General features: G+C 43.6%; 1 protein-coding gene across 16 annotated transcripts in view; it reads right to left on the bottom strand.

Moving 5' to 3' along the window:
- Window positions 1-20,659, bottom strand: part of afdna (afadin, adherens junction formation factor a) — a 68,079-nt gene that overhangs the window by 28,711 nt on the left and 18,709 nt on the right. For 7 of the 16 annotated variants that reach the window (XM_062411675.1, XM_062411665.1, XM_062411672.1 and 4 more), the window contains exons 2-16: window positions 16,933-17,128; window positions 16,692-16,804; window positions 16,310-16,458; window positions 15,918-16,078; window positions 14,253-14,410; window positions 12,515-12,599; window positions 12,103-12,246; window positions 10,243-10,287; window positions 9,280-9,374; window positions 8,733-8,983; window positions 6,370-6,439; window positions 5,606-5,676; window positions 5,396-5,463; window positions 3,822-4,027; window positions 2,283-2,303 (exon numbers count right to left, since the gene is read on the bottom strand). In XM_062411675.1, the coding sequence (XP_062267659.1) occupies window positions 2,283-2,303; window positions 3,822-4,027; window positions 5,396-5,463; window positions 5,606-5,676; window positions 6,370-6,439; window positions 8,733-8,983; window positions 9,280-9,374; window positions 10,243-10,287; window positions 12,103-12,246; window positions 12,515-12,599; window positions 14,253-14,410; window positions 15,918-16,078; window positions 16,310-16,458; window positions 16,692-16,804; window positions 16,933-17,128 (1,833 nt within the window). The remainder of the gene's footprint in view (window positions 1-2,282; window positions 2,304-3,821; window positions 4,028-5,395; window positions 5,464-5,605; window positions 5,677-6,369; window positions 6,440-8,732; window positions 8,984-9,279; window positions 9,375-10,242; window positions 10,288-12,102; window positions 12,247-12,514; window positions 12,600-14,252; window positions 14,411-15,917; window positions 16,079-16,309; window positions 16,459-16,691; window positions 16,805-16,932; window positions 17,129-20,659) is intronic. The other 9 variants (XM_062411667.1, XM_062411676.1, XM_062411681.1 and 6 more) reach the window with 6 other exon arrangements.

The raw sequence follows: 20,659 nt of genomic DNA, 5'->3' as shown, positions 1-20,659 counted from the left end.
GAGTATTTTATAAGTTTCCTTTTTAAATACTGTGATGCTCTGGGATACGTTAATTTGTTTTCTTAATGAGAGTCTGAAGCAAAAGATGCGTTTAACCACTTTCAGGTCACGTCTGACTCTGGAAAACCGTTAATTAGCTCAGCTCATGGAATCGACTGAAAACTACATTTAAAGCTGCATAATTAAAACGGCTACAACGTCTTTGTTTAATCCATAAAAACAATAATTTGTGGTTTTACAGAGGGTTTGTGTGTTTTGGAATGGAAGCAGTGACGTCTTGAAGAGATTAAACAAATTTAGTTTTTTTTTTTAACAGAACCACTATAGGCGTTTTCCTGTTCCTTACTTTTTGAGCCAAGCTAAGCAAATTATTCACAAAGACTTGAGGGAGGAATCAATCTTCTCACAGCAAACTAGTATTTGGAATAATTCCTATTGTTTCATGACTTCGAACATATTGAAGACATGTTATAAAAGAAACCAAAATCATTTAATGAGTTTTTTGGAAACTACAGGTTTCAATAAGTAATTGTGACTTTTAAGACTGCAATGTATGAAATCTAAGATCTAGTTCAAGTACAACAATTAGAATTAATGAACGTTAACATAATTAAGACCTTCCTACACTAATTTAGACTTAGATTATTAAATATTAGACTTTTTAAGACCCTTTTTGCAGGTTAAAGTAATAAAAGTAAAAGAAGCAGCAACGTTTTCATTTATATAATAATAATAATAATAATATCAGAGAATGATCGGTGATGGTGGAGCATGTGTCGGTCTACAGTCTAAAGAACAATAACCTGGTTCTAAAGGGGGGAGAGAGCTCAGTGTCTAAAGAGCTGATTGGTTAATAACCCCGCCACTCACAGAGGGAGGAATGTGCAAAGCCCGCCCCCCCGCCCCTGCACTCATCTATCCCCGCCTTGAAAACAAAAAACTTAAAAGAAATCAAACAAAAACAAGGAAGAGGAAACACAACCCTCTTCGTTCAGAGCAGCCAGAGAATGAGAGATGGAGCCAAGTGCATCCAAAATGAAAAACGTGACATTAAAAACACGGAGGGAAACATTTGAAAACACAGACAGATGGTTTCCACACGTTAAATGGACGTCAGACACGTGAAGCAGAGGAGGTGGGGGAGCTCAGAGGGACGCGGGACCCGTCTCTCATCCACACTGTTGAGTCGCAGCAGCAAGACGTGATGTCACACAAAGTGGATGCCAGAATTAAAGATGGAGCAACGGGGGGGAAAGAGTGGGTGCTTTGGTTTGTGCTTTCTTTTTTTTTGGGAGGGTTTTTGGTTTGTTTGTTTTTAGTACCAGGCAGGTCCAGGAAGCTGAATGGAATTAGTTTGGGCGGATGTTGCTGTTGTTGCTTAGTTTTCCAGCTGTGGGTAGGACGCGTTATTATCATGGCTTTATTTTACATTTCTGTTAGAATGGAGAGAAAGAAGCAGCAGCAACAATGAAGGGCTGGTCAAGAAGCAGAGAGAGAGAGAGAGAGAGGTAAAGAGAGGTGGAGATTAAAAGTGGAGGGCAGAGAGGGTGATAGGGTTGGGCGACACAATCTCACATTATCACTGATTTAAATCTTGATCAGATTTGGTTTTCTTGTAAAACAGAAAGATTAGAAATGTGCATTACCAAGAAATAGAAATATTTATATCCAGCAGTTTTATTAATGTAGAAAGAAAAGGTACCAAAAATCTACATAGGACAAAAATATATGAAGGGCTTTAATAAATATTTTTGTTAATCTACCAAATTCACTGATTACAGGAATAGTGCCACCCAGTCCCTTCTGCTTAATAAATATATTGAGGGTAAGAATATTAACATTTAAATTTCCTTCTAGCAATTTGCAATGTTTGATTCACACAATAAGGTTCTAAAATTAATCTTTATCATTTGTCATTAGCTCAAACTCACCAAAATCAATATTCACAATATCTTTCAAACCATGAGATCCAATTTGTGAATTCAAGTGTTACATTTTAAACAGATTTAATTAATAATTCTTCTCTGATTCGCAGCTCACAATAATATCCCATATTAAAAGACGATGTTCAACAGTGATATTCTTTCAATTTATGTATAACATTTCACTTAACATTGAGCTGAACAAACAATAACTGGCAGGAAAGCCACTTGGATTTTCTTGTACAAATGTTTTTATGCATGTCGCCTAAACCGAGAGGGAGAGAGAGAGAGATAGAGGTAAAGAGAGAGCGAGTGAGGTAGACGAGTCTGTAGCAGCCGTATCATGATGTGCTCTCCTACCTGATCCCCTTCAGGAATCTCCTGGATGGAAGGAAGAAGAGGAAGAAGAAGAGGAGGAGGAGGAGGAGGAGGAGGACACATTCACAGGACAGAGAGAAAACACGTCAACAGCTACAGTATGGACACACACACACACACACACACACACACACACACACACACACACACACACACACACACACACACACACACACACACACACACACACACACACACACACACACACACACACACACACACACACACACACACACACACACACACACACACACACACACACACACACTATGACACACACACACACTATGACACACATGGTCATGGTTTACAATGTGGAGTCCCGGTGAATCGGTTAAAGAACATGACTGATGGATGTCAGGTGTATAAATATGTACATTTTTACAAAATCTGGTGGTTTTGAAATTGAATTTAAAGTGTACAAGTCTTTGTGCTGCTTATTCTCACTGTTTAACACCACAAATACAGCTAAGCAAGTCTCAGTGTTAATGTGTGAAATGTATAAATAAAGAGCAGAGGATCACTGACAACAAAGAAATCCAGTTATTCATATCAAATTTACCTTCATCATCAATAACATTTTTCACGTTGGGACAAAGCAGTAAATCCTGCATCATGCGACCGTTAATGGGAGTAAAGGCAGCCTCTCGGTTAGTCAGAGGAAAACCATGCTCAGGTTTAACAGATAATCCGGATAAAGCTCGAAATTCTGAATATCTTATTGTAAAGGAGGACCAAGCAAAACTTTCAGCAAAACACAGTCAGTCAGGAGAACCAGCGGGAGCAAAGACAACAACAGTGAGAGGTGGAAGCTATAAGACTAGTGCTCACTTGGTGTTTAAATTATCAAGCTTCATCCAAACAACCCTGTTCATCCCTACCGTCTGCACTACTCTGGAGTTTTGGGAGTTTGGAAATGGTGGTGACCTTGTTTTAGTTTGAAAACTCTGGGGCTGTGTTGTCATCAACGGGAAAGAAACTGAGGCGTTTGGAAAATAGTTCTAGATGTTTAATTGTTTTAAAAGGAAACCAATATGTGAGTATGGATGTAGTTCTTTCTGAAACACTTAATTTTTTGTTAAATCCAGAAGTAAGCGAGGGATTGAAGGCAAAGACTTATGAAGAATGACTTATCTAACAAACATCTATTATAAGAGTTTCATCCACACTATCCTGAGTCATCGCAGGCTTCACACCTCGAGCACTGACACTGACAGGGAGACAGACACGAGACAGAAGCACAGACGGGGACGTGGGGGGGAACTGTGGAGAGACCAACATGGAGACGAGTGTACACAACTTACAACTACTGCGCGTGATAGTTTGTAAGAATTAGGTTAATGAGGGTGTGTGGGGGGGGGGGGATTGACACATAACACATCACATTTCAACACAAGCAGGAAACGGCACCGTGGAGGAGAGCGGCTGAACTAACGGCCACACTCCGAGGTAATGTCAGTGACCCATGAGATTAACGTGACGACACACAACCAATAGATATAGAAGAGGAGCGGTACTGACCTGGATGACGCCTTCCATCATGCTCACCATCTTGTTCACGATGGCGATGACCTTGTGCGTCCTCTCGGAGGGCGACATGTCCGGCCGGTACGTCGGCGACAGGACGTAGCGGGCGGCCATGTACAGGACGTACGTGGGCGAGAGTTTGAAGTGAACGGTGGAGCTGTTGGTGTAGTTGATGATGGCCGACAGGAAGGTGTCTTCAGCTGGTGGGAAACGCACACATTCACATTGTCAGATCCTTACATCTGATGCACGTGCAGTGAAATCCACTTGAAGTAAAGGACAAGGATTGTGACAGATCCCATCTTTGAGCGGTTTGTTTGAGTCCCTACTGGCGGTCGCTCATGTGGGAGGAAACCAGTCGGAGCCTGCCTGTGGTACCAGTTGCTTCCAGTTTAGTTTGGCTGGTGGAAGTCAAACTCGCTGCAGCTGCTCTACGACAAAACTCCTCCTATGAAAACCTGGAGGAGCAGAGTCCTGCGAGTCTCCACGTTATAACCACGCATGTGCATCGTCCTCCCAAACAAACTTTCCGGGGACTTTTTGAGTATGTGGTTTATCCTACTGCATTGTGGGTATTGGCTCTATCCGCCCCGCTCTACGACCGACTACAACCCGGCTTCAGCTGGAAAAACAGATGATCTCACACGATACCAAATATATACCCATGCAGACACATGAAGGCCCGGAGGACACAGAGAGTCAATAAACTGAAATGTTACACAGACGGAATAAACGGCTTAGAGCAACATGGAGGGTGTGGGAAACGTCAGGCTGCGGGAAACCTGGAACGAATTTATAACAAATTTAACGAGGAAATAAAACCGAATCCACGTCGGGCTCGATACATCAGTTTGTTTAACGTGGCCAAACCAACCAACCATCTGCTGCTGGGTTCATGTAGAAACTGATTTGTTCTGTCAGACGGAGGGGTGAGTTGTTGCTTTCTCTATTTCTATTGGATAAAATGCAATTAAATGAAGAATGAGCAGCATAAATACAGCAGGAGTTGAGTGACCGGTCTGTGTTGAATGGAAATTAGACAACGACAGAGACAAAGAATTATCTGGAAGATGGAATTCAATGTCGTAAATCAGCCGATATGAGCTTTTCACAGACACATCAGTGTTTATATTTTAAAATATGTGGTGATATGAAAACTTTGACAGAACGCAGCAAAGATGTCCGTTTAATTTCATTTATAATATATTTATTTTCTTACTTTAAGTTCTGTATACTTAGTTTTATTTGTGTTTTGAGTAGATTTAATGCATCTAAACGGGTTAGGTTAGGAACGTGTTATGTCTCTGTTAATAAAAATCAATATCTAAAAAAAAGAATATGAAAATTACATGAATTCAATACTGAACTATATCACGGCTCAAATTTTAACTATATTTCCCAGACTGTTGTTTTCTGTCATCAGATGTTTATTGTGAACCACTGCAGAGGCATCACTAGTTCCTGTGCACTGCAACTAAAAGGGTTCAATAGTTTCCAGCTATTGACTGGGTCCCGGCCCCAGTGAGGGGGACAGACAGAGGGACAGACGGAGACACGTGAGCACTTACAGTTGTCTCTGAACTCGATGCCGGCCGGCAGAGTCAACTCTGTCCTGTCTGCTGAAATGTCCTGAGACCTGAAGAGACACAAGAACAGAGTGAGGAGGGAAGAGAAGAAACAAACTGTGGACAGAGAGGAGGAGGACGAGCTGGGGATGAAGAGGAGGAGGAGGAGGAGGAGGAGGAGGAGGAGGAGGAGGAGGAGGAGGAGTGTCTGACCTGCTGTCCTGCTGCTCTCCTCTGATCATGGGTTTGACCATCCCTCGCTCCATTTCCAGTTTTCCTGAGCTCTGTACAAACACAAACCGCAGCCGTGTGAAGACACAAATCTAATTTCACTCTAATTTAATTTACAACAGATGAACCTAAATGTAGAACTCTCACACACACACACAAACACACAGACACACACACACACACGTGGATAAGGACGACTGTACCGCGAGGCTTCGGTCACGCTTCGATGTGTTTGTATATACAATGCAGCCAGATGCTAAACAGACAACTAGACTCTGTGGGGGGGGTTGTTCTCGTGTGGCTGGAGACGTCTCATGTTAGATTAACTCACAGGAGTCACAAGGAACTAATACAACATGGAACAGAAGCTGCTTTAAGGCTTTTTGTTTGTTTCCTTTATAAAAAATCCTCAAGAGCAAAGACACCGTAGATTCTAATATATTGTTTCACACGTCTGAAGCTGCTCCAGTCATTCAAAAAGTCATTCACTGCAAAACTGTATTCATGTTAGGCTTCATTTGTAAAACATAACTTTTAATAACTCCAGCTAACGCATTCAATATGAGCAACTGTATTTGATATTTAACGACCAGTCGCTTGAGAAAGTCAGTATTTATTCAGTGGATTAGACTGGTGCATCACAACATTAAAACTACTGTTAAATCTGCTTTTTGCAAGTTATACAATGTTTTGACACATGTGTATGTGTGTGTGTGTGTGTGTGTGTGTGTGTGTGTGTGCGTTACCTTGCTGGTAGGCAGTGCCGCTCCACTGTGGACGTCCCCGTGAAGGTCGAAGGTGGTTTCTGGTACGCTGCTGCAGAGAGACAGACACATGCAGCTGTTCAGAGGAGGAACTGTGCTCCACACAGCAGACTTTTCAATACTGACAACGACAAGCACTCAGACTTAATCCACACAAACACACACACACACACACACAGACACACACACACACAAACACACTTATCTAACTGGTTCTCAGGGAGGAGCGCTGGATCAAAGATGCAGTAATGACTTACTAATACATGCAGAAAGATAGTTTACTAAATAAACATTGCACACACACTTACATAACCGTCTAATTATGTATAGAGAAGCCACACAAGGAGTCCTGTGTGTGTGTGTGTGTCTGTGTGTGTGTTTGAGTGACAGTAATTGAGTGTGACAGCGGCTGGGTTTAAAAGGCAGGCTTCTGCTTTTCACGCCCCATATGACACGAGGGCATCAATGTCAAACAAACAGCACAACACAGACACAAAACCACAAAGTGTTGGTGCTCGGTCAAGGTCACGTACACAATCACCAGCAGAAGTAGGTTAAACCATTGACAACACATCTACACTCACACACAGAGAGAAATGAGACAGATTGTCTTTAACACACCACAGGGAGAAGACAAGTCCATCAAGGGGCCAGTTCAGTCGGTATATATCAGAGTAATGTCTCTAATGCGACGGCTGGAACCGCTTCCCTTTGGCCCGGTGCCTGATGTCAGATGGAAGTGATGATGATGCTACTCGCCTTCGACTGTCTTGGTTTTAGTCTTTGCAAGAGTCGGGTTTGAAAAAAATCTGCAGGCCTTGCCCTCAAAATCCATATTGGTTGAGCTCTATCTTCGAGTTTACATTCTTCTCCTGAAACCTGTCACCAAATGCCTGAAGGCTTTTCTTTGCAGACCTCACCGGCATATTCGGATTTCAGAGCCGGCTTTTCCGCTTGCAGAGGTGAAACATGCAGAGTGTTAGCACACAATGCAAAACTTGTCTTTCCCCGGTTCAAGCAGCAACAGGACTCTTCTCAGACATTCTCCTTGTGAGTGAGGGTTCAGCTTCAGATAACTTGTTTAATGTTGTCTCTGTCTGGCGGAGACATTCGAACTCCACACACAAGCGTAAACTTTGTCCAGTTATCCAGTTTAGCTGCATGTTTCCAGCTGTCATGATGCTGGGTGGAGTGGGTGTGTTTCTTTATCCTAGCTGTGACCTGGCATGAAACCCAAAGGGACCTCTCAATCTGAAGGACGTGATAGTCTCTGATTTTCTTTTATTGCAAAACAAAAATCTATCGCCGTCTTGTATTCATCCAGACTTCCTGTGTGTTCTGCCCTTCTCTCATGCTTCTCTCTCTCTCTCTCTCTCTTTTGGACTAATTCTAAATTCTGGTGAAGGTCCCGACTAAGAAGCAGCAGATTAAGGATCTGAACAAGATCATCGTTTGGACTGCCAAATCTCTCCAACCTAAAAAATCTGTTGTCGTGCCAAACCGAGGCTTTAATCGTCCTCTCCGTCGTATGATTAACTTTGTGTCATCGTTCAATTTAGAATTTAAAAATAGTTAAAAACACATAAAATCTGTTATTTGGTATCTTTTCAATCGGTGTTCAATTTAAAATTAACTTCTAAAAATACATGCTGCAGCTTCAGCCTTGATATTGACTCAAGAACTAATGTCTTCCTCTAAATACTGGAACAATCATTAAAGATCTTTAACATAACTTTAAAATGTTAACAATAGAAGCTTAAGCATTATTTGTATTTCTGGTCTTATAAGATATTTACGTCATGCGGAACCGGAGCAGTTAGTTGAAGCGTTGGTTACTTACACACCTCAGTTTGTCAGTCAGCCATCCATTGAGTAGTCAAAGGTCCATTCAATTCCAATGTCCCTCTCCCCCGTCGGCCTCACTCTTCTCCTCTTATCTGGAGTCCGCTCTCTTTCTTTCTATCTGCCGTTGAGTGTGTGAAGCGACAGCGAGCCCGAGGCCACACCCAACACCATGTTGATCAGATTAGAGGGCGGCCCTCCTTACCATAACCCGAGACCTCCTCTCTTCCTCTCATTTCCTCATTCTCTCAACCCCAGACCTGCCTCCTCCCCCCTTTTCCTTGCCTTCATCTTTCGCAGCGCCTGCCAACTCCAGACCTCATCCTCTCCTCCCTTGTTCCAACAAAAAAACGCCCTCTACTTTTTTTTCTGTTGGCAAAATTGGAGAAGTGTGTGTGTCGGGGATGAAAAGGAAGAATAGTGGGCGGATAAAAGGAGAAAAGAGGAGGAAGAAAGCAAAGAAAGAAAACAGAAAGATGGACAGGAATCCACACAACACTCACCCAGACTTGTTTCGGGTCCTCATCATAGCCGCCGGTTCCCTCTTCGCTCCCTGGTCGAACATCGGGTCCACGAACTTGAAGACGTGAACAGAACCGAACTGGAGGGTGGAGCCCGGGCGCAGCACCGTCGTCTCAGCGATGCGTTGTCCGTCCACGAAGGTGTCGGCGTCGGGGCCGTGTGGCGTCACGGTCACCATCCCCTCACTGTGCATCAGGTTGCAATGATGGGGAAGGATCCCCGGGCCGAGCAGCTGGAGACAAACACAAACGTGACGTCAGCACAATAAACTACACACAAATATTACAGCGACTACAACAGGGGCAAAGGTGACGCTCCTCCTTTAAAGTCTAAATGAAAAAGAAAATGTGTGTTTGATTTGTCTCTTCCCACTTATAACACAGACTCAAGAAAGACTGTTCTGGGCTTAATGTTTAGATTAATTTAGTTTCAACATTCTTTTACAGCAAGAACATTTTTTATTTCAGCTCGAGCCATGTGTGTGTGTTTGTGTGTGTGTGTGTGTGTCTGTGTTTGTGTGTTTCATACCTGAATGGCTCCGTCTTCTGTGCAGTCTGAGCCGACCTCCGTGATGCTTTGCTGAAGCCGGTAAAGCTTTGGTTTGTCCCGTGAGTCCGACCCGTCTGGACAAATGAAAACATTCATTAATTTCTCAACCAACATTTTAAACTCGTAGCACACGTTCAACCTTTAACATTCACACTTAACCCTGATTTAAACATTGAAGAGTCAATAGGAACTGGTGTGTACTGGGATGTGCACGGCTGATGTGGCAGAGACGTGTGTGGCTGCAGTGCAGTTATTGATTATTAGTAATCAGGAGTTTAGTAAAAAAGCAAAGCGGCAAATTAGTTCACTGAGGAAAAACACTGTTCATGGGGGGAAAAGCAAATCCTGTGGGAAGATGCATGCACCACCTTTTAGAAGGTGGTTAGAGGTTTTTCTAATATCCATTTACACATTTACATTTTAATGAGGAAAGAAAAACCTCAAACCACCTTTTAAAGATAATAACTGAAATCATGAGGCAGCTAATGTTACAAGGCTTCCAGGAAAGCTTGACTTTGTACAGTAATACAATGAGGCTTGAGAAGGAAGAAGACACTTTGCTGCGCTATTAAATCAAAAGTGAAGCTCCATGCCAACACTTAAATACTTATATTATCTGTGGCATCAAGTAATTCTGTAACGAAATACGTATGCGACTCAGTTTTCTGCTTTTTCCTCTCATGTAGATTGAGTGTACATTATGGAAATTACCATAAACAATACATCTGATAATTAATCATCTTTTTCATTTGTTTGAAAGATGAATAATCCCACACAGGACTGCAACTATAAAAAAAGCTAATGTTCATCTTCTAGCAGAGGAAGGGGAGAATGTTTTTCGTATCTATGTCGGCCAAAGGGGGGGGGGGGGTCACTGCAACTCCCCCAACAACTCCCATCAGCCATTGCAACGGACACAGAGGAGGTGTGGTGGATGTTTACCTTCGTGGTGGCGATATGCGTAGTAGGCATAGTGATTCCCTCGCCCTAGGCAGGCAGACAGGCAGGCGGGTGCAGAGGAAGGAGAAGGACACATGCACAAGGCCCATCACACACACACAGACACACAGACACACACACACACACACAGACACACAGACACACACACACACACACACACGCACACGCACACATTCACGCAAACACCATGCCGTAGGAAGGTGGGAAAAAAAACAGACATAGCAGAGGGTAAAAATGCAGCAAGGAGGAAATATGCAGCATTACCTTGTTAACCCATTATTCGCATGGAAGGCCAACAAACACACTCACTCACAGACACACACAATATTCCTGTGGCCCTTTCACTGTCTATACTTATTTTGCAACTTAAGGGAAATATTAGTGGATATCATGAAAATGCTTTATCTCCAATATTCAGCAGGAAACATTTAATTTAAAACATGAAGAATCCCAAACGTTGGATTTCTTACACTGAGATTTTGGCTTCTGGGTTTCTCTCAATTAATGAGAAAGTAAGGTACAGGAACCAACACACAATCTCTCACGCACACAGACCCACAAACACACCACGAAAACCTGCACCAAATAACTGTTCCCATCTCGGCTGTTTTGAGACCCGTCATCCTGACAGTGGATGAAGTAGACGAGTTAGTAAATGTCTGGACAAGACACACTGGTTTCCCCAAAAACCATCCCAGCACCACACTGTGATGAAGCGTGGTGCTGGGAGGCGTTTGGGTCAGGGTCACGTCCGATAGGTTCACGAGGGGGCGACATACAGAGGAGGATCATGAGAAAAAAGGATCAGTAGCAAGAAACAAGCTGTTAGGGCTGGACAATGTCACATTGAGCAAGACTCAGGTGAGGATGGACTTCATACACTTGAAGGGACAAGTGCAGTTTCATCCATGATCGATATTGGACAATACTGGGATGTTATACTGAATTCTAAAAAATGTATTTATTGCAACTTACCTCGTGTTGCTCTCGTCATTGTCGACCTTCAAACTACTATTTTTATACCAGTGTAAACTTTTAGATTTTCATTAGATTTCCTCAGTTTTTCACACTGGATTCTGAAAATTCCAAAATAAAATCAACCACCTTCTATCGCTTAGTCCAATCTGTGTTACTGAGATTTTAATTTCAGTGCACACATACCTCAGGATGCTCTTCCTGAGAACCTGAACAGATTCCTCTATGTAAGCTGTTAATTAAAACTGGCCGTGCTTTAGTCAGAAGGATTTAATGCATCATTGAATGAGGGGGAGATGGTGTTTTTCTTTTGTGGCTCAGAGCAGAGCAATAACATCTGTTGTGGAAGATTCCAGGACTTAGAACGAAGCCGATCTACTCTGGGGTGTTGATGAATGGAAGTCATGAAGAGGCTGGAAACAGTCTCATCCAGAGGTAAATACAGATGTGTTTGTAGGAGTAGTAGAGCTCATCCCTCTCTCCCCCCCCACCCCCCTTGCAGTGGTTTTCACTGAGTGAGTTTACCGGTAGGAGCAGGAACCACAGAACAGCTGGGAACCATAATGTGGCCACATGTGAATCACTCATCTCGGCATGGAAACAAAGTCGGTCTCACCTTTGGTTAACCCTAAATGATATTTACTGCAGCTGCACTGAAGCCTGCTGGCCACTGCCTGTTATTACAGCAGTCTCCATCACTGTGCTATTATTACCACTGATGTCACTGCTGCCGACGCTGCTACTGAAACTATTTAAATTCTGATGAAAGTTTCCTAAAGATCTAGAATCAGTGATACTGCAGCGGACATTGTGGTGCTGTGTGTGTGTGTGTGTGTGTGTGTGTGTGTGTGTGTGTTGTGGTTGTACCTGGACTCAGCTCCACCAGATAAGGCAGTTTCTCAGGCGGCAGTGAGCTGCTGCTGCCCTCCTTCCCTCGGAGGCCCTTGTCCTCCACCTTTCTCCCCTTCCGGTAGTCGGGGGGGCGCTTCTTCAGCTGGAAAACTAATGCTCCTGAGAAACAGGACGTAAACACAGGTGCTGTCAGTATATTTAAACAAGACATCAGCCACAGGATCATCTGGTAATCACACACATCATGATTCATCACTCTATGATTCCTTTACAGTCAATTCATGTTCCAACAGTTAAGATGCTCAAAAAGAGCAAGAGAAAATAACAGAGCTGTAATGCCAGAGAGGCAGCAGGAGGGGGCAGTAGAGACTAAGACGTGTGAGCGTGTGTTACTGTGTGTTTATGTGTGCATGTGTATGTGTGTTACCTCTCTCAGCCGGCCAGTCCCTGAAGATCTGCAGCGGACACTCTCCATCATCCAGAATCGTGTCTTTACCCGATTTATCATCTTGCTGCAGAACAAATAAAAAAAAACAGAAAACAAGCAGGAGGTTTAGCAGGTAAACATTAAAATCAACCACTGACCAAAACAATAGTTCATTACACACAAGCCTTCCTAGAGCATGTGTCAGATCCAAAAGGTTAGTTTATTACATGGAAAGTATTAAGAGATGTACATTCAAACTTGATCATCACCAGAAGACGAGAAATGTCCACACGCCACTTGATGATACAAACTTTCTATTTGACCTCCCAGGTAGGAGTTGATTGGGATGTTATTATATTAATATCTATGCATTGGATTGATAAGACGACTCTGTAATTGCATGGCATTCATTTTGAAGTAGTTATCGGTCTTGACCGGTATATGAACCGCTTGAAAACAGAGAGCGGCTCCGTTTCCCCACAGGTTTACTTTTCCTCATGACATTATTCTGCTCTCAGGTCACATAAATACTGCAGTTTTATGGTATTTAGCACAGAGTAAAGTATGAAGCTGTCCCACGTCTCCTCATCCTGTTCAGTCCAATCTCAGTAAACATCCCCTCCCCCCCCAGAACCTAAACATGGCTGACGTGCTACTAGCTAGCACACGCATGCTTATTTCTCATGCTCACTAACCTAATGGACTTTCTCAGTGCTTTGGTCTCATCAGCAAATTGCTACTGACTATATTTGTGTGCCTGTGTGCACATGTGCGTGTGTGTATGGTTGTGTGTGTGTGAGTGTGCTCTCATGAGGGTCTTCCACTGTATTGGCTGTGGAGGCAGCCCTTATTTCATATGATTGGCTGCAGCCAGAGTCCATCTGAGAGGATACATGTGGTTGAAAGAGAATGTGATGAGGGCACAAACACACACTGACAAACACGGACACACACAAACACACAGACACACACAGAGACACACAGAGAATGTGCTGCTGCTATAGCACTCGGGCTGAAAGCAATTGAATAGCATTCCTCCCAAAGGTTTTTGTGCCAAGTAGCACTCTGTTTCAATCTGCCTGTCCAGTGAAGTGTGTGTGTGTGTGTGTGTGTGTGTGTGTGTGTGTGTGTGTTTGTATGTACACAATTATGAGTATGTGCATGTGACCGTGACCTTGGCTGTCCCCTCCGCGGCCTCTTGGAAGGATGATGGAGCTGTTTATTAATGAGATAGGAGGATGGAGGTTGCGTTTGGCGGAGAAACGTGAGAATGTAGGTGTTCCCTCAGTGGAGCACATCCCTCCGCTGAGACCCAACAATCGCACACATGGTTGTCTAGTTCTTACAGTAGACATACAAAAGAAAGAAAACCTGGCCTGCATAAATATTCAGTTCAGTTGTCTTTACAAAATCTTGCTTCCCGTGTGAAAATGTAACGTCCTTGAGAAATCGATGCTGTGATCAAATACCAGCCACATTCCATCCGACTATATATCAATTTAACGACGTGATAAAAAGAGGAAAAACTTGTTTTCACTGACAGAGAAGCTGTGGAAGCGTTTTGGTTGGAAGAAGACACTTAATTACATCTTCTCGTAAGTGCTGTCCAAGTAAAGAAGATGGATGCGTTGGATGAGATAACAGTGTGGAGGGATGTGTGTTTTTAGTGTTTAATGTGCGACTGGAGGATGGATTTCCTCCGATATAAAAGGTGAGGTAGGTGTAGTGAGATGATTACCCGGGCGATGCAGTACTCTCTGGGGTTCTCCTTCTCCAGTCCATACTTCTCCAGCGCCTCCACCACGGCGAAGTCGGCCGTGTCTCTCGTGGACAGCAGGATGGTCTTGTAGGGGATGTTGGGCTTCAGACTGTCAGCGTAGATCCGCAAAGTTCCTCCTGCAGGACAACAACGGTTTCTACTCATCACTCCATGTTTACAGACTCTTACTTTTGTTTGTGCAGGAATACTGAGCTGAGGGAGCTGAGTGTAAACAGACGACAATTCCATTTGTGCTTCGGGACTCTTAAGCACCGAGGTAAGTTTCCACAAAAACCTAAATTAAAAGGGAACTCACAGCTGAGCTTGTGAGGCTGTATAATGACCCCCACTCTCATCTAGCATGTGGCTGTGATGTGTCACCTAGAAATGATCACCTCAGTTAATCCCACAAGGGAGTCTTCAGCAAAGCAAACAGGGTTTTCAGAAGCATTACATAAAATGAGTTTTTCTAAAATAGCTCTCTCTGCTGGGAGAACGTCAGCAGCTACCCACAAGCCACCCTGTTCCACTGTGTGTGTGTGTGGGTACAGAATGTAAACAGTGGTTTTAAAGCTGTTTATAGAACCACGTCCGTTGGTCCATTTATCTGTCTGGGCGAGTGATTAGGAAATAACTGAGTCACACAATGAACCAACCCTTCTGCTGGTTTGTATCGTTCATCAGGTACATTTTGTGTGTTTGTGTGTGTGTGTGTGTTTGTGTCAACAGGCGACGTTCCCAAACAACATACTGATCATCCTCAGTGGAGCAGCTGATGTAAACATGATGAGGATCTACAGCAATGTTCTGTTTTACAAATGTATGACTCATGGAACTAGAGTTGCCACCGTGCACTTACAGTAACAGTTCCAGCTTCTCACTGATCCAACAGAAGAACACCCTGCTCTTAGGCTTCAACACTTTGCTGCTTCTTGTTCGTAGTATTTTAACAAAGCAATCAGCTACAGGGAAGAGAATCCACTTCCTGCTTACACCTGCACACACACAGCTGATTTTCAGGTGTGTAGTCTGGATGGTGATTGGAGCAGAGCTTTGTACTTTGGACGACTTTTGAAGAATTCTCCTCAAAGCATTCTTGAGATATCTGGTTCACAAGAATGAGACGTTCGGACCACAACCCAAAACCATAAAGCCGTCGGCCTCTAGCTGTCGCCTGCACAAGGTATAGAAAGGAAATATCCAATTCCTTCATCTACTCAGAGGTTTGACTCCAGCTGCAGAGACTGCAGATTCCTTCCAGCAGATTTTTCTCACTCCCTGTCACAGTGGGAGTGAGGAGGAGGAGGAGCGGCAGTGAACTGTGACGTTCAGGTCACTCTGCACATTTCCTCTGTGGGTCACATCAGGTTTTGCTTTTAGCAGCTCAAAGCTGATAGACTAGCTGCAAAACCAGTTCAGCATCGTCTTGGGGTGTGTGTGATAACTGGTTTTTATTAATTACATGAAATTATTCTGAATCTGGAAGCAGGTTTTTAAAATCAGGATAAAATTAAAGGCTTTAGGACTTCTGTCTTTGCACTAAATTCAAGGATTGTTTTTGTGTTTCATGATGATCCTGGTTTTTCAGAAAAGCCTCAGAATGCTCAATGAAACGAGATATTTGTGAGCCAACAGTTCAAGTACCTGAGTCGGGCCTCCCATCGCTGCTCATGAACTCCTGCATGCGTTTCTCCAGCTTCTGCTGGCGTCTCCTCTTCATCACCACCTCCGGGTTGGAGATGGTCCTGGTGAAGCTGGTCTCGGGCATGTCCTTGTAGACCTCGGCCGCCAGACGACTGTTTTCCCTAAACCACAAAGATGAATGAGATGAATGACTGGGGATAAGACGGAATAAGTAGAAGGGAGAGGAAGACAGATGGAGGAAGAGAAAGGTCGAAGTTTAAATCACTCTTCTTTCCTCTTCTGGAGCTCTCTGTGCTTTTCTTGGCATTGGAAAAAAAAGAAGATGCTCTCTAAGGACAGAGGATGAGGGAGCAGGACAGTAAGATGGATAACTATGAGCATGTGTGTGTTACCCGTCCTCCCGGTTGAGCTGCTCGTCTCCATCGGGGATCCGGGCAAACTCCTTCTCCCTCTTCTTTTCCTTCTTCTTCTCCTTCTTGGACAGAGTCCTCTTGAAGTTCTGAATCACTCCCTCCTTCTCTGGCCCGTTGCTCTGACTCTTCTGGTAGAGAAAGAGAGGAGTGAGTGATCATGAGAATAGTGATAAACCGATTTCCGTATGAGCACAACACAATCCACTTTCTGTGAAAACAATTAGTAGACAGTTGTCCGGAGGAGGAGGCTGCATGACTCGATGTTTGCCTTTGTAAAGACAACACTGTCGGTGGATGAGTGCGCTCACTAAGTAAACTGACAGGTTAGTAGTCACACAGGTTAACAGGAGGAGCAGCCGACCTTGGGCAGGATGTCGTTCTCGTTCTTCAGGACAAAGCGTCCTTCTCGGTCGTCTTTGTTCCAGTTCAGCTGAACAACAAGAGGCTTCTCGTCCAGGTCCAGCTGTCGCTCTTCTAACACGCACACACATAGATAGACACACAAACACACACACACGTCATTAAGTCTGAGATTCAACCATATCCAGTTATAATCATTACTAATGCTGAAGTATTGTCTCCTGAACGTCTGGGGGACTCACCACCACTGACGTGGACCTCGTACAGGGAGTATTTTGGCGAGGAGAGCATCCTCATGTCTGGTCTGAACTTCTCGGCTAACGTCTCGATGACGTCCTGCGTTGTCGCGGTGCTGGACACTCGGATGCACTTGGTGGCAAAGTTGCCTGCAACCCGGTCCTGGAAGTAGAACCGCATGACGCCATGGAACTCCAGGTCCTGGTCAAGAGAAAAGAGGAAAAGGTTGTTCTGTCATTCACCGACCTGAACCGTCAACACACACACACACACACAACGTCTTGTCACTACAGCTCCAGTCACACTTGGTCTTACGATACAATATGTGAGAGTAAAACACTTCCAATACCAATATGTATTGAAGATGAATAGATATAATGCGTCTGAACACAATCATATATATTATAACATCTGCACAATAAACAGTATAGAATTGCTCCGTTATTTTACAGGTCTGTAATTTCAGAATCATTTTCAAATAATTTAGGAAGGTATGAAGTCTGTAATTTAGTGTAGACAGAGTTCAACTCCACTTCGAGTTAATTACTCACATTAACTTGGGTTTAAATGCAGCGTTTGTTTCAATAAAATTTCCATTTTCTCTATAATTAGAACCAAATGACACACGTCCTTCCAGGAAACGTTCTTACCCCCCAACCCATAAAATAAAGCCTTACCACTTACTGGTTAAGCTTTCTTACGTAGTTCACCTCCTTTCTGTCTCTATCGCACATATGCACACACCATTAAAAATTCAGACGCAGCACATGTCCCACAGATTGAGGGATGTAAAACACAACAACACACCCAAGAGGAGCTGCACTACACATGACTCCACGTTGACGTTTCCCTCTGCAACAGTCGAGTGTAGAACAAGGTCTTAAACATAATCACATCCAGTTCTGATATGATCATATGTAGCACCGTGCTGACACAGCATCTGCAGCTCGCAGCCTTCTGCATATATGCATGTGTTAAGGTTCAGCTTGAAACTGGCACGAATGACCCTGACGCCACAGAGCTTCAAACATTTCCACGCTCAAGGAGAACTGTGCTTGTTTCTATTTTAGTGTTCTCAATAAAGTAGAATATATTTGGCTATACTTGCGTTGGTTTTATTTATACTTCCAAGGCTCAAGTACATTTCTTTCTCCAAAAGATTTTATAACAGTCTTAGGAATCAAGGAAAATTCTGAATACAGTTAAATTGTAAGGCTCTACCTATAAAGGCTATTATTGGCTATTTATTATTATAATTATTATTATTACTTAAGGTGTGTTCTGTCTTCAAACACAACCGTGAGGAAACCTCGATCGTGGTTCTTCTGCAGCGCTGGAACTTTTGTTCCTGTCCGGACGCCAACAAAGTAATTTTAAATTAGAATTTTAAAAGGGAAACCGTGTCAGCGTTTCAGAGCTGCAGACAACTGGCCAAACGCCTCTCTGAGAAGGTGACAGACCTTGTGTGAGTGTGTATGTGTGTGTGTGTGTGTGTGTAAGTGTGTGTGCGTGTGTGTGTGTGTGTGTAACCTACAGCTGAGGGACAGCGAGTGAGGTGATTCGAGGCAAAGGTTTAAACTAGATTGAACTAGATTAATTCTACCCTGTTAAAGCCTGTCATTGGCCTCTCTCACACACACAAACACACATAAACACAAACACACACCCACACTTCTAGAGTAATGACAACGTGGTGAAGAGGACGTGAAGACTGATTCATAAACATGGCCTGAGACAGGGAGGAAAGACATTTGCATCACAAAAGGAAAAGGCGTGAGACGGCTAAAAGCCAAGTTTAGTTATTTTTTTGGCATGACATGAAAAAAGGAAAACTCTTCCTCCACCTCTTTCTCTTGAGAGATATTTCCTCCCTCTCTTCTCTCCCCCCCGCCCCGCCCCTCACTTGATAGAGACTCGGTCAGGCAGAGTGGAAAGACCGAGCATAGTTTCGATAGGCGAGGGTGGAGCCGGGAATGTGTCTATGTGTGTGTTGTGATTTACGGCTGGAATGTGGGTCACCGAGGGCTGCCGTTGTCAAGCTTGCGTAACCGTAACTGTGGAGACACTCGTCCACTCGGGTTCGAACAAAGCCCGGTTTACAGCCGGCCGTGGATAATTAACAACACAAAAGTCGCCACTTGGTACGACCACATTACGTTCAAGTCCAGCAACAGCAGCAAAACGCCCCTACACCTGTGGCACTTGGTTCAGTCCTACAGGATCGTCTCTACCAGTTGTGATTCATTCCCACACCCCCGCATTCATGGCAATGGTCCAATCCTGCACATGCATATTTAGACGACTCCTAAGATCACAACAAACAAGTCAAACTTCATACGTCATTGCCGTGGTTTCAGTTCTACACCCCTATGCCTCCAAATGTGTTTCTGGATTTGTTCAAACAAAAGACTGTTTATTAAAAATGGACACCAAGCCCAGAGAGTGAAGCCAATGCAGAAGTGCCTGCTCTGAATTACCAACAGGGGGCGACTACACTTGTTTTAAAGGAGTCAGTTTCTATAGAGGTCTATGGGAAAATGAATCTACTTCTCATTTATGATGTAAGTCCACATTTTCCTAAAGAGTTTATTTATCAATCTTCAATTTGTTGTATTTTGTAAATTATGATTCAAATAGAAGATAAAGCGCCATTGGGGCATTGGGACGTGGATACAGTGATTGACAGCTGCTACCGTCCAATGGGTGCAGGGGGGCATGCAGTATCCTCAAACTGAGTCAGGCTCCACCTATATATTATTTTGGAGGATTAACCTTTCTTTATATCTATCAATTTGTGCATATGACTTAATATGCAGGTTATTTGATAATTGACATCATATCGATCTAAACTGAAAAGGGACAGTTCGATTTGGATCCACAACCCCAGCTTGACCTCTGACCCCATTTTCAGCTCCTTGCTATTTTTTAATCCCACTCGGGTGTGTGAAAATGCAAACGGTTCGACATGAGGGTGAAACCAGAACGCCCAGTTCACTTCAGCCTTTCTGCAGCTTTAGTTCCAATAAGCCCAGCAGTTTGTTTTTCTGAGAGGAAATGCTAATGCAGCATAATGTCTGTGTGTCACAATACAACAGCCTGCAACACACAGTCAGTCAAACGCACTGTCACACACTTTCCAGTCACGTTAGTGTGACCTGCCTGACACACTTTAACACTGGAGTGCAATTTTTGTACCCCACCCAGGTTTCTCTGACTGAACCCTTGGGCCAGGCTAAATATACAGTGACACTTACTGAGCATCAGAGGGTGTAGAAAGACAGTTGGTTCCAACGCCGCCTTTGTAAGTGACTAAACAAACCTCCACCTAACCCCAACCTTAACCACTGAACCACAAATCTGCTGCTTCCCAGATTGGGGTCACAGCTTTTGTCCCCACTTGGACAAGTCGTCCCCAATTAACTGGTCTTCAGCCTATGACTGAAAGACACACACACATGCGCACACACACACAGAGAGAGAGAAAGTGAGAGTAAAGATATGTGGCTGATACCTGTGACTAAACGTGTGAGACAGGACTAGTCATCACACACACACAATAAACCATTAACCTCTCGAACAACATTGGCGGTTGCAATGATTTCTTGATGATTCATCTAAACCTGGACACTCTAATAGGTTTTCTTGCCTATATTAATTCATATTTGATCCACATTAAGGTCATACAGTAAGATATATGTTTGGTTTATTCTTCATATCAGCAATCTGACAGCC

The sequence above is a fragment of the Platichthys flesus genome, chromosome 18, assembly GCF_949316205.1.
Source record: "Platichthys flesus chromosome 18, fPlaFle2.1, whole genome shotgun sequence".
NCBI lineage: Eukaryota > Metazoa > Chordata > Actinopteri > Pleuronectiformes > Pleuronectidae > Platichthys > Platichthys flesus.
Note: the sequence above shows the minus strand (reverse complement) of the source record. Positions and strands in the feature narration are given on the sequence as shown.